Here is a 13,641-nt window from a genome sequence, read left to right as displayed (position 1 = left end):
ACCATCTTGAAGCCTCTGGTGCTTCACAGCAGCCTGCAAAGTCAGAGCTTGTCAGGAGCTTCAGGAAGCCCCTGGGCATGCTTGAATTACCCCTCAGCCTGCAGTTCCAGGAACCCTGGTGGTGTTTCCTGCCAGAATTTTAATCACTGGAGCTGGAGAGACAGCTGAAAGTATTATTTCTTCAAGCTCAAAGAACCTTGCCCGCCTCCGAGAAGGCGTCTACCAAGCCGGGCTAGAAACCCTCCGCATGCTTGGTAAGCAAATCCCCGCCTGCAGTAAATAGCAAGGGCACGGTGCCGGCGTGTGACAGAATGAAAGGACACTCGGGCACCTGATCCTTCTGGAAAACAGGAGCTTGGAGACATCTTCCAGAAAAGAGTGACTTGAAACCAGCTGCTCAAAGGCCAATTAAGAGCTAATGGGGATAACACCTCTCAGTTACCGGCGTTGCCTTTCAGTGGCCAGGAGCCCATGCAAGGTGGTGCTTATACTGCAGGAGCCCAGCTTCTCAGCTGCTGGGACACGGGGCCTTGGGGACACGGGCTTGGGTGGCAAATACATCCTTGCGTGTCATCTTACTGCTGAGAGAGAGGTGGGATGCACTGACAGCATCCAGCTGCATCCCGCTCTCGAGGGGCAGGGGAGCACGCAGGGGTTTCAGGGCTTCCTTGGGCACAGGCCATGGAGGAATCCCGCAAAAATGCCCACTCACCACTTGGGAGAACCTCCCAAAGGACTTGTCCACTTTGCTACTGTCACAAGTCTGTCAGCTGTCACAATTAGCCATTATTTGCAGCGGCTGAAGAGCTGTTATCAGGGCTCCCAGGTGCAATTATTTCAAGTGAGTGTTTTAGTGGCAGTCATTGAAATGCCAAGTCTTGGCAGGCTCCCACAGCTCTGCCTGAGCTGCTGCCTGCGTGGCTCAGAGCCCTGCTCTTCTGCACCTCGTCATCTTGCAAGGATCAGACCCTCTGTGCACCTTGTCACCTTGCAAGGATCAGACCCTTCAAACTGTGACCGTGCCCCGTCTGCTGGGGGGACAGCAAGGTGGCCTGATGGAGCCTTCCATGGCTCTCACTCCATAGTCCCCTGCACAAACCCCCATGCTTCACCATGGCTAAACACTGGGACAACCCAAGTGTCCTCCCCTGTCACCAGCTTTGAAACCTGAGCCAAAACGCCACGGTTGGTGCCCTGGGCTGTAGCAATAAATCAGAGCCTGGCAAAACGGAGGCTTTGAGGGCTGAGAGCAGCGGGCCGGGGCACCGCGGCAGGGAGGGGACGGTCACAAACATGACAGTATCTGGGAGAGGGGACAATAACTCCCAGGAGCGCTGCCAGCTCCGTCCAGCCTGGCACAGCTCCGTGGAAAAGTCCTGGCAAAGCCGGAGCTGCCTAACCCGCCGGCAGCGCTGAAGTGCCAACACACGGGGCACAAATCGAAGGCCCAACACACAAGGCTAATAGGAAGCAGCTCGTGTTTTAGCCTGTGTCATTCAGGACTGAATTTGCCTCCGTTTCCACCACAGCAGCTCTCGAGCAGGCCGGCGGGAGGGCTCCAGCTCCCCTCTCCTCATCCGGTGGCCTCGTCACCACGCGTTGCCGATCTCATACATCTGCTAAACCTGCTACAAATGTCACCTCGCCGACAGAAGCTGCTTGACAATAATAGGGCATTTCAACAAGCCTCCTGCTTCTATTTAGATGCAACACACATCCCTGTTCACAGTAATGCGTGTTGAATTATGCAGGAACCAGCTTTCAATTTGCTCCAAGAGGCTGAGGAGACGCAGTGCCAGACGAAGTCATTTATTTCAGCTCCCTCTCCAGGGTTTGCTTTCAAGGCGGCACAACGCTGGCTACAAGTCCCCTTAAGTATTTTTAATCCTGATACAGGTCGGAGGGGCTCTGACCTCCTCACTAAACCCAGCAGAGCTGCCTCTGCTGCTTCCTCCCCAAAAGCCAATTGCAGCTTTATAGGGATGGGGACCCTGTGCTGCTTCGTTGGGATGTTTCGTGGCCTGCGGTACTTACCTGAGCTTCAAGCACAGGCAAACACCCCTTTATCCACTCCTAGAGAGTTTAATTTAGGAATCGTCTCTGTCCTTAGCAGTACATTAACTTTAACAGCCTCGCTTAGCAAGTTAGCCATAAGGTACCCTGGTAGGTAAAGGCCAAACGGAGCATCCCAGACTTGGGCCCCTACAGGGAACAGCCTGTATCTGAGATCCCCTATCAAACCCTGCCAGATAACGTGTTCCCTACTGAGTCCTTCAGCCTCATATGAAGAGAGGGTGAGGATGATTTCCCTCTTTGCAGCTTCTCAGTCTTCCCCTATTTTACCTGCCATTCGGACCAGGTCCTCTCAGAGCCCAAGTGCTTCTAGCAGGCTCAGGGATCGTACAAGCCTCTGATCACAAAAGGAAATGAAAAGCTCACTTCTTTACGAGGTTTTCCCCTGTGAGAGCAAAGCTGCACCACAACGCAGCGTTTGAAAAGTCACGCCCTGATTTTACAGCTCTTATCTCTTTGCACTTTGGTTACAAAGGTGGGTTTATTGGTTGGATCGGACTATGAGCTCTCCGGAGCACAGAGCGTCTTCCTGGCTTTTAGCACTAAGGGCTGCAACTAGAACAAACCCTTCTCCGTGAGCCCTTTTAACTACACCTTACAATATCCGTGCTTCTCTGCAGCCCTGGGAACAGTACCCGTCCCTTCAGCTGTGAGAGAGATGCCCTGGCATGGCAGGTCACACCTCGAAGCAGGGCTGCTTTCCTCACGCTTTCATTTAACTCATCCACAGAGTCTAAAGCAGGGTTAAGAAGCTGCATTTCAGAACTCTACTTAAGACTCTGAAATGTTCCCAAAACGGGCCCTTACCGAGCTAGGCGTCAAGCCCATGTTGGCTTCAATGTACGTCTCTGTCTTTGGCTCCACGGCGAGTTCCGCTTCCAGGATCTTTTCCACAGGCATGTCCTCGTTGGCGCTACTTGTGGACTCCACCTCGTTCTCGTTGCGGTCCTTGCCCCTCTGCCTCTCTTCCTGCACCGCTGCAAAGGGACACGAAAGGGACAGCGTCAGCCTTGGGTGACCCGCAACGGTGCCATTGGGTGGGCATCCCTCATCTCCACGGGTCGGAAGCTCCTGGAAAAGCTAAAGCGATCGTGGTCCTCATGGCCCATAGGACCATCTGCCGCCTTCTCCTCCATCCTGACTTTTCCATCAAGAGCATCAGTGGGATGCAGTCCCCAGCTGAGGACAGCCACCGTGTACATGGGAGCACAGCAAAGGACACAGCTCCAGCTCAGACCTGCTGGGAAGGTCCCCATCTAACAGAGGCAGAAGTCCTAGAAACAAAAAAGGTTAAAGACACATAATGAGAAGCAAAGAAAGCAACGCAGCAAGTTGCTGCAGGAGAAGGAAGTGGTTGGGCACTGATACAGAGGAAGAAAAAGATGTGAAGTGATAAGATGAGGAAGAGAAATTGGTCAGTTTAAAACACGAGTTCACAGTTTGACCATCCTTTGATCCAGCCAGTGCTGAATTTCCATGGCTGCACGATTTTCACACAGTGCTTCTAGCTCCTTGGCTCTGTTCGTGATGCTAATGACCAACATAAGGCTCTTGGTGGGCTCTTATGGTAACAGGGAGCTGCTGTCATGTGCTCTGCAGAAACCACGATCGAGACTTTGTCCCAGAGCTCTTTCCACACAGACAGGAAAGACCTGTCCCAAATGCCCTGCAGCAGGAGTAGTGTAGCCAGAAGCATGTCACATGCTGATGACTTCATGTCTGAAGAGCACAGAGATGAAAAATGCTCCCTAGATGCTAATAACACTATTAACTCTCTTCTTTTGAAACCCACAGTTTCACTAAACCTAGAAAGCAGCTTCATGTAGATAGCTGCTCTTGTAGTTTCTTCTTAAGTTATAATGCAAAATCCTCTAAATTTAATGCTCTTCTCCACATGGTCATTTCCCACAGTACCTTTTAGCACACTGTAGTTTAACACAGCTCAAGCAATAGGTGTTTCTGTCTCTTGGCATGAGAGAGGACTCCTTTAATTTCTCCAGCTCTTTGTTCAAGACTGAATGAGACATTCAGTAATGCAGAGGGGCCACTGCTTATCCTAACGCTCTACCTCTTTGCTGAATTTGAACCTGGTTATGTGACGTTAAGAGAAAACAGCAGGGGCACAGATACTGTTCCAGCGAAATCAGAACCGCCTGTAACACAATCAGGCCTTTTAGATAATCAGTGAAACCAGCTCCATGCCAAGTGCGAAAACAAAATCCATACCATAAGATTTATTTCTTAAAATACAGGAAATTAAAACATACATGCTAAAAAAATATCCTATATGGACTCTGATCGTATTAACTCAACACCACCCCAGCATGAGAAGGCCTGGGGCTGATTTTCACAGCTCTAACCCCTTCCTGCAGTAACCGGCAGTGCAACGTTGCTGCGTGCTGCAAGTCAACAGGCCTGATTTTGTTTTCTGTAGCATTTAGACACCTTCAATATGAAAGTTGCTATGCAGGAAAATAAGAGGCTATTTTTGAAAACAGATCTTAAGTTCACCGTGATACAGAGGCACACACTGTTTCTTGGTTGGCTTATCAGCCCCACGTAGATTGCTGTTGTCAAAACTCACGGATTCGTGCCAAGGCTTCTGCCCATATGGAAGCTGTCTGGATCCTTCTATTTACTTTTTCAGGTACTTTTCAACATAAAACCCTGCTTAAATTTCTTGTCCCCACCCCTACTCTTCAGAATCATCAGAAAGCTAGAAAATTTTGCTTAATGCCAACCCTTCCTTCAACTGCGCAGATGCCCTAGAACTCCTTTGGGCACATTAGGAGAGATAAAAGAGCTATTAAATAACAGAAAAGCCTAAGAGAAAGGCAAACCTTCAGCAAGCAGGATTTCACAAAACGACTTAAATGCCAAAGATCTGATGCACAGTTAGAGCAGGTCTCAAGGATAAAGGTACAACGCGCGGTTCCTCGCTCGGAGAAACAACCGCAAAAGGACCACGCTGCCGCCCGGGGCCAATCCGTCAGGAAGGGATGTTATTCCGAAAGACACATCCTCGCTCAGCTACAAGCACTGGGATTCCTCGGAGAGCTCTGCAGAGGTCAAATGGGATGGTGGCTACTTATAGCCTTAAATCTACAGATCTCAACCCCAACGAAACCAACCGGAGCATCCTCAGATGTGAGAAACCAGACACCCTTGGGCAGTGATGGGGAGAGATGGTCTCAGAGGACAACTTGGGTTATGCTGGCATTCGAACAGGCTTTGCTTGTGATTAAACTGAATCTTGCTGATATAAACAATAGACGGAGGAGACAGATGGAAAGAGATTATACGCCCAAGCACTCATTTTTATCGACCTGCGTTTCGAGCTGCTACATGAGAAAGTTTGTCCCGCTGTTTGCTATGGGGCTGGTCAGCAGAAAGCTGACTCATCCGAGCCTGCTTAGCCCATATTGAAATCCCCGGCCCTCTGCCTGGCCCAGCTGGCTGCCTGCAGCAATGACACGGCAGACAGAGCAGATGGCAGAGCCTCACCCAAAATATGCCAGGTCCAAAGGCAAACCAAGCCCTCGCCAGGGAAACTGCTACCTGCTCTGCTACTTGGCGCCTGCAGCATCCCTGCAAAGCTGGGAAACACCTGATATCTCCTGTGACCCCCCTGAAGCAAGACCGATCTCTATCCAGCCCTTACTCCTGTCTCTCTGCCAATGCTTAATGCAAACTCATTCTCCTGCACCCCAGCTGCATGAAAGCAGCACCCGTTTGCTCTCCAAGCGTCGCTGTCTGCCCTCCCGGCACCCAATTTCATCTTGGTTTGCACTGGCAGCCCCTGTCCCGCTTTGCTCTGCAGCAAAACATCCAGTTTCTGTTTCCTTCCCGAAGAAAGCCCAGGCCGAAGCCGCACGCTACCAGGCTCCTCTCCCCCTCCAACCACAAGCACATCCTGAGAACGAGGCACCTCGGCGGCGCAGCGCGCTCTGATTTTATCGGCGCTGCTCTCCCGTCACCTCCTCTGCAGGGCTCGGCGCGGCGAGAACAGGAAGCCACAGATTTGACAGCCGGGAGGTAACACGGACGGGTGTTTAATTGGGACTTCGCTGCCTGCCTGCCAAGCGAGAAGGCAGCCTGAGTGCCGGGTCACCTCGGAAGGAGAGGAGCGGGCGCATCCGACGTGCACTGGAAAGGCCACGCGGCTGCACGGAAAGGTCATTCCAAGCCTTCCCGCTCCGGCGCTCCGAGCGGGAAACAAGAAGCGGCTGCAGGAGAGCTCTAATCCGTCGGCACCGTGAGGAGCAGGGATCAGCCACTCCGCTTCCCCCGGCTTCGTGCAGGTGGATCAGCTCGAGGAGAGCGGGCTTAGGAACCCGCTCTGCTCCTAGCTTGGAAACGGTACCACCAAGCATCAAGGCACCACCCAAGCCCTGGTTTTTTGGTGGCACTTTGAAGGTCTTTGAAGGTATCAGTGAGGCAGCAACTGCTCTGCACGTTTCAGCCCCTTGTTTTCCATCCCCAAGCAGCAGCTCTTGGAATAAAGCAGGAATGGCTCCATTCTTCATGAGATCAACAGATCCTCTCCTGCAACAGATTTATGCCTGGCCTTAGGTTTAGGCAGGACATCTTGTCCATGCAAACACCCCTCATCAGCACCCTCGGGGGGTCTTCCCACTGTCACCTCGCTGCTTCACTTGCGTTTCTCTCCAATTCTGTCTTCAGGATCGAGAGACTGAACCAGTTTCCAGCAATTCTCTGCTCTTCTGTTTTCAGACTGACTCTAGACTATTGCTACAGCTCCAGCGGTATCATGTTCAACACATTATCCTGAAAAAAAATCAAGGATTTGCAGACTGCCTTCAAGACCAATAATCTTTGAACTCCAAGACTCCATCGGGATACACCCATGCACCAATCTCGGCATCCACTGGCCTCATGTTCAGAAGTTCAGCAGAAGAGAGGGGACATCCAGGCTGCAGGGAGACATCCCCATTCCAGAAGATGACAAAGACCATCTGTTTTTTACAGATGCAAAAAAATAGCAGGTGGGGTGGCGGAAAGAAAGAAGGAGCAACAAACGGACAAGTTTGGTTTTTGGTTTTTGTCATGCAATATGGGATGTGGGTGCAAAGGAAAGTCTTCAGCAGCGAGGACAACCTTCTCCATAAAGACCTTGGTCTTTATCTCTGGAATCCACTCCCCACTCCCACCAGGGATTAGTCACAAAGAAAACGATGGTGGAGCTGACAAAAATACATTTTTCAAAGGGTTTTTTTTTTTTTCTGGGAGTTAGGCTTCTTTTTGGCTTGCTTTCTCTTTTCATTTATCTTTAAAAAGAAAGGGAACTACAAACTTGGTAGCTGCAGAGCAGCTTGCCAGGTAATACCGAAATGGGAATACCTTGTTCTTCTTGGCTTCCCAGATGTCTTGTGGGCCGGGATGGATGGTGCTCCATCCCTGTAACACAGTAAAATTTAGAGACAAAGATCATTATATAGTTTGGTGTTTGTTTGCTTCTGTTGCATTATGGGGGGGATTCTTCTTTCACATAAGTTGTAAAGTTACAGGGTTTGTCTTGTTCCCATTTAATAACAGTCCTCTCTTGAGCGTAGGGAGAAATTCCTTTTGAGCAACAGGGGGAAAAACAAGGATTTATTCAGGAATCCCAGTGGAACTATACATTTTTACAGAGAACTGCACAATGTGCAGTTACCTGATGCCTTCATGGTGTAACAAGAAGCAAAGGCAGACAGAAAAATAAAGAGGTTCTGTGAGTTGTTTCTTCAACCCAAATTCTCTCTGGTGGCAGGATCAGTACACATTTCCCTCCAGAAAACAATAAATATTCTTGGTTATCCGATGTCCTTCCCTGCTGTCTCCCATGTGAGCACTAGATGGGATCCACCTTCAAGACGGTGACGTTCCCGGTCATGGGGACGCCGTTCTGGCCATGGGGATGACCCAGCACTTGACCAACAGGAAGGCTCTGCTCATCCAGAAGGCAGCTGGTGAAGCAGACATATTGCTTGAAACTCATCCCCAAAAATACTCCTGTGCGAGGCAAAGCAGTTCCGAGTTGTTATTACACCAGGCCTGTCTGACGCCTCGTGTTTTCAGAGCTCAACTTCGGCATGTTCTTCTCCGTGTTGACGACGGTGCCAGTGCTTTCATTTTCCTTCAAGGAGATTCATATGGTTGAAAGGTTGCTAGTCTGATTTTCTTAATGCAAGGGAAGCATTAAAACTTGAAACCCACTCGAGGAGAAAGAAGATGCTGCAGAGAGGGAGCTCTAAGAGGCAGCCTCTCCTCCCCCAGCTCCGTCTCAGCCGAGCCAAGGACAGAAGCCTCTTTTCCCTGGCACCTGATGAAGAGGCTCTTGTGCTATTCTGCTTGATTTGGCTTGTATTTGCCTGAGGCTGGTTGCTGTCATCTCTCATCTAGAGCTCTCAAGCCCATCTGCACTTCCCCAGGCCACGGTACAGCGAGATATGGAGCCCCATGTGTTAAGACCACTTCTCACTGGCATCCCTCTTTTTAAGAGGGCTTCATCCCACGCATTGCAGATGAACTTCAACTGCCCGGGCCCGAGGGCTGATGTGACAAAATGTCACTTCTGTCCAGCGCCAGCGTGTGGATCGATACCCAACGCGCTGCCTTTGCTCCTGGGTTCTACACCTAAGACCGACGGCTACGTGAGCGGGTCCGAGTCCATCACCAAGTGAACTCCCAACCTAGCTCAGGTTGCCTCAACCTTTTAGAGCGTGTGGCATCAAACTAGCTGTGGTTGAATAATGAATTTGGCAACTGCAGGAGGAGAACAAGGTGACCACTGAGGCTGGAGGAAGCCATTGCCAGGAAATTTCTAGAGCATCATCAATTCCTGTCATTTCGTCACAGGCCTCATGATTAGCACCACGAAGGCCCTGTGTTTTGAGTCATGTGAATACCCCAAACCTCAATCTTCCTTCAAAAGCTTCCTTCCCTTTTTACGTGTCAGGCTTGCAGACAGAAACCTGATACTCTGAGCTGCAGACTAATTAGTTAACAAAACAAAAATAAATAATCAAACATACACTCTGTTTTTAAAGCCTGGCCACAGATACAAATGAAAAAAGGCCACGTGATATTTCTCCCCCTGCTTCAGCAATATTTTGCTGAGTAGCCCCTTTGAGTTAGGGTGTTGGGGTGGGGATGTCGGGGTTGACCTGCTGTCCCTCTCATTGCAGCGCCCTGAGAACCCTTCCGTGGCCACAGCACTTTTGTGTCCAAGGAATTTTAACAAGGGAAGCAGGAGGGACAAAAGGGACACGGTTTGCCACCGATGTGGCTGCCAGAACGAAGGGTTTCCTTTGAGAGCCTCCATCAGGAGGAAGATCAGCGCCTTGTTTGTTTGCTCAGAGCTGGAGGCTACGGCAGCCTGTAATTACCACTTACCCCGTGTTAATACAGATGAGCACTTGCTTCTGAGACCAAAATCTATCCTTCCAGGAATAATAAAGTGGATGGATAGCCGTGCTTTATTTCTTTTCGTAGGGGAGAGGAAGGGGAAGAGAAAATCACTCCTGGCAAACATTAATCAAATGGGTTTTGTTTTGGGGAAGGGATTCAGCCTTGAGCCCAGCGCTCACAACTGGTCAGAAGCTCCACTCTGCAAAGCAGGATAAATTGTGGTCCAGCAAGGCCCCACTTATCCCCCACCAAAAACAGCCACGTGCCCCAAAGAGGTTCTGATTCCAGGATGCACCCACAGACCTACCTGCTTGGCAGCTCCTGCTGGCAACAGAGAGACTTTGAGCAAAGATTCAGGTGTTAATGACTCAGAGGCTCACTCCAATACCTTAGGTTTAAAACAGCCTTCCTAGCTTTGGGACACTTGTTTTAAAAGCCTCGCTCCCGGGCCAGTAATGGCCAGAGTTACAGAAAGTCTCCTCAAAACAGCCTACGGGCAGGTTTTCTGATCCAAACTTGCTCTCTTCTTTACAGACAACACATTGAGCTAGGCAGTGTGATTTTTTTAACATGGGAATTTGTGCTGTTTAAATATCCTCCTCAAATAAGCACTGTGTACAGAGAGAAGGAAGGTGGCCTAAACCCTGGCCAGGTGCTGTGACCTGAGCCGATGCCTGCTGGAAAAACAGCTCTGTGAGAAGGGATGCTCAGATACACGTGTGTGCATTTATGGAGGGCAGGGGGAGAGTTATTGGGGATTTCCATTGCACGAGTAGTGGAATTTATTAGGCTCCGCTGCCTTTTTATGAAGCTACATTTTAGTCATATATCATAGACATCTTGAAGAGTTTATGCCTGAGGTACCTGTATATATCAAAAATGCCATGATACCTGATGTAACTAATTCAGACAGTATTTCTTCTGCTTTGCCTTCATCTAACTATGCCTTTTTTTAAAAGATTAAGCTTTCTGTTACTGCAAACAACTCTAAAAGTTGAGACACAAGAAATAAATGGTGGCCTTTTCTTTAACATTTCAGTTGAATAATGCATTTTGTTTTTCTTTTACAATAGGCAAGACACTGCTGTGATTAAAAATAACATGTAAAATCAGGGAAATGGAGTGTTAAAAAGTGGATTGAAACACTTCCATGCAGTTAATCCACAAGGAAAACTGCTCTGGAAAACAAAAGCCAAAATCACTAGCTCATTTCACTAACAAAACCTGGATGCTGCAAAGTATAAGCAAACAGCAACTTTGGTAAAGAAGGTGAGCTAAAGCAATGAGAGAGAACCACAAATCAACCCATTTTTCTCAACCTAACAGTATCCTTAAAAACATCATTTAACCAGCTGGCTTAAAGAGCAGCCCTTTAAAAGGATATAAGAAATAAACTCATTAAGCTGAAAAGCATTTTCCATTCCAAAATTACTGCTAAAAATAACTGTGCTCCTGAACTCTGCCCCTTCACTAGGGTATGGCCTGCATTTACATTCCCTTGGAACAGTGCATTGGAAACCTGAATTCTTGCTCTTTCTCCCCAGGTTCCTCTTGCTCCTCTTCCCCTGCTCCATGAGATGGGGGTGGCATGGGGAGCTCCCTGGATTTTGGGCATTGCATGGGAGGATGCAGAGCCCCAGCAGGACTTGGCACAGGTCAATGACGGCTGCATTAGTGCAGGAGCTGAGCGCCAACTAAGTCATTTGAGGATAAAACATGGGGGAAGCTTCGTCCCTCTGGACTAAGTGATTTATCCGAGCAGTTCCCAGGAGACAAGCCGAGGTCTCAAAGCTGCAGGCAACAGTAACTTCCTGCAGTGCTGCAAGCTAAACTCATCCCAGGCTTAACTCCTGCTGGAGCTTAACCTGATGGCAGTGCAAACAACAGGAAAAACAATCCACAAATACAAGGGAAGAGGAAGCATTCTCTTAGAGAGTGAATTTAGTGCAGTCTTGGAGTCAGAGATCAGGCATAAACAGGATGGGGAACATCCCAGATCCCCAAAGCACTGGATCGTGTCATGGCAGCAAAGCAAGACTGTGCTGAGGCCACTGTGGTGCTGCTACCTGTGCTTGGGTTCAGGGAGTGATCCTGGGGGTCAACCATGCAGCAGGGACATCAGTCACTGGGGAACGACACGTGTCCGGTCTCTGGATGGTCCAAGAGCTTCCTGGTGGAGCAGGAAGAGCGGGATGCTCCCGTGCGCTGAGCTGCAGCCACCTCTCCCCCCGTTGGCATCAAATGCCACTTGCTTACAACACTGGGCAGCGGGCTCGGATTGCAGCACCGGGATCTGCTGGAGGTGGCCGTGTCCCACGCGGTCGGCTCTGCTCGGCGACGGCGCCGGTTTGGCGCGAGCGAGAAGCCGCCGATGTCCGGGCACGGCGCTCCGCTCGCCGCTGCTTCCCGGAGCGGAGCTCGGCCGCGCCGCTTCCCAACGCCTGCGCCGTGCGAGCCGGCCAAGGCTGCCGGAGGGAGCATGAGAAAGGGCTCCGCGCTGGAATTTCCTGCTCGTGTGTGATCGCCGAGGACTCTCCAGCGCTGGACGGCCTGGGAGAACATCGCACAAGGCAGCAGCGCAGGGGAGGGGAGTTTGGGAGCCTCTGATGCTGATTTTGCCAACATCTGCGAGGAAACTGGATTTTCCGCCTGGCAGCAGTTCTAATCTCTCGGGATCAACCTCATTTTATCACCCCAGCTCAAGGAAAGATCCCTCCTGTTAAACTGCTGCCCAGATCCGAGCCACTGCTAACATCAGTGCCCTGCAAGGGACCCTGGTCATCCCCGAAGTAACCCCAGCTAAAGGCATTGCACACCAAATGCCTTTATCCCCAAATCTTCCATGTTTATTCCAACCTCTTCATAAGAAGTCTTCCTACCCGGAGCCAACTCAAAGGCAGGTTCTACTTTTTCCATTAATATAAGTCTGCTGATACATGGAGGCTCAGAAGTTGTTCAAAGAATGAAGACCCACCATAAACCATAATGAGTAACAGATCAAGCAGAGACACTTACACTCCTGGAGACAAACAGCCACCCACACAAGAAAAATCCCTGCATTAGTCAAGATCCTTGATGACAATCTTAATTTTGTTGACTATCTGGTATTTAATGGGAGACAGAGTACAAAAACACAAAGCCTCACACAGCTGGCAATAACTTACAGGGGTAAAAATGCTCTCTGGTGCTCATTTATTGTAGCTTCAGTATCTCAGATTCCACAAGGTCTGTTCACCCAGAAGAACTAGAAGAAATCTTCCACTTCCGTAGCCTTTCAGCCAGTATCCCTTAGATCCCATCTCTTCATGCTACAGAAGCAACCCACCTTCCTCCTCAAAGCACCCGCAGCCACCCAGCACCTCTCATCCCTACGGATACGCTGCCAGGTCTGCACAGGCCAGGCTTTGGTCCATCCCTCCAGGTCTTGGCACGTTCTGTTGGAGACCCACCAAGGCGTTGGAATCAGCTCCTCGCTTCCAGCATCTCCTGCCTGCTAATGCGTTGGATTTGCCCTCTGCAAAGCTCTCCCTACACAACCCCTGCAAGAGAAGATCAGCCGGTGCTGCCTGAGTGCACTTGTGGAGTTATGAAGATCCCATCCGTCACACTGTTAAATAATTGGCTGATCATTATGAATTCATTTGGTATTCATTGTGATAATGTTAATCAAGATGAATTAATAGAGTCCTCACACTGTATGCGCTCCCTGGGGAATTGCACCACCATTTAGAGACTAATTAATGAACCTATAATTTTAGTGGCGCTGCCCATGCAATCACAGTTAATGGCAGGCACGAAGCAGTTACCTGATTCGCACGATGTCAGGGCAGTCAAGCCAAGGGGAAGAAGATCAGAAGACTCATAAGCGATGAGTGAACGCCAAGTTCAGGCAGTCTGTTCTTGTCCAAGCTGATTTTACTGTGCGTTGGGATCTGTCCTAACTCGGGGCTGAGACGCTGCTGCCCCTCACTCTGTCCTCAGCCTCTGGAGTGCATCAGTTTGCTCATTCCCTAGAGTTTGCCCATGGACCTGTCCTTCAGACAAGCCTCTTCCTGATGGTGCTTGGGGTGAGGATCACAACATCAAGATTCCTGCTCTCCTTTCAGCTAGGAGCATGGCACCAGGTGCCCTTTCCATAGGCTGCTCCCATTCTCTGTG

General features: G+C 49.9%; 1 protein-coding gene across 1 annotated transcript in view; it reads right to left on the bottom strand.

Moving 5' to 3' along the window:
* Nucleotides 1–13,641, bottom strand: part of RXRA (retinoid X receptor alpha) — an 84,365-nt gene that overhangs the window by 12,458 nt on the left and 58,266 nt on the right. Inside the window, exon 5 of the mRNA XM_088525330.1 lies at nt 2,881–3,050. Coding sequence (XP_088381456.1) covers nt 2,881–3,050 — 170 coding nt within the window. The remainder of the gene's footprint in view (nt 1–2,880; nt 3,051–13,641) is intronic.

Source organism: Tinamus guttatus, unplaced genomic scaffold, assembly GCF_059628265.1.
Source record: "Tinamus guttatus ecotype Peru unplaced genomic scaffold, ASM5962826v1 Tinamus_guttatus_pri_ptg000226l, whole genome shotgun sequence".
Taxonomy (NCBI): Eukaryota; Metazoa; Chordata; class Aves; order Tinamiformes; family Tinamidae; genus Tinamus; species Tinamus guttatus.
The sequence above is the reverse complement of the archived record's forward strand: the minus strand, read 5'-3'. Positions and strand labels throughout refer to the sequence as shown.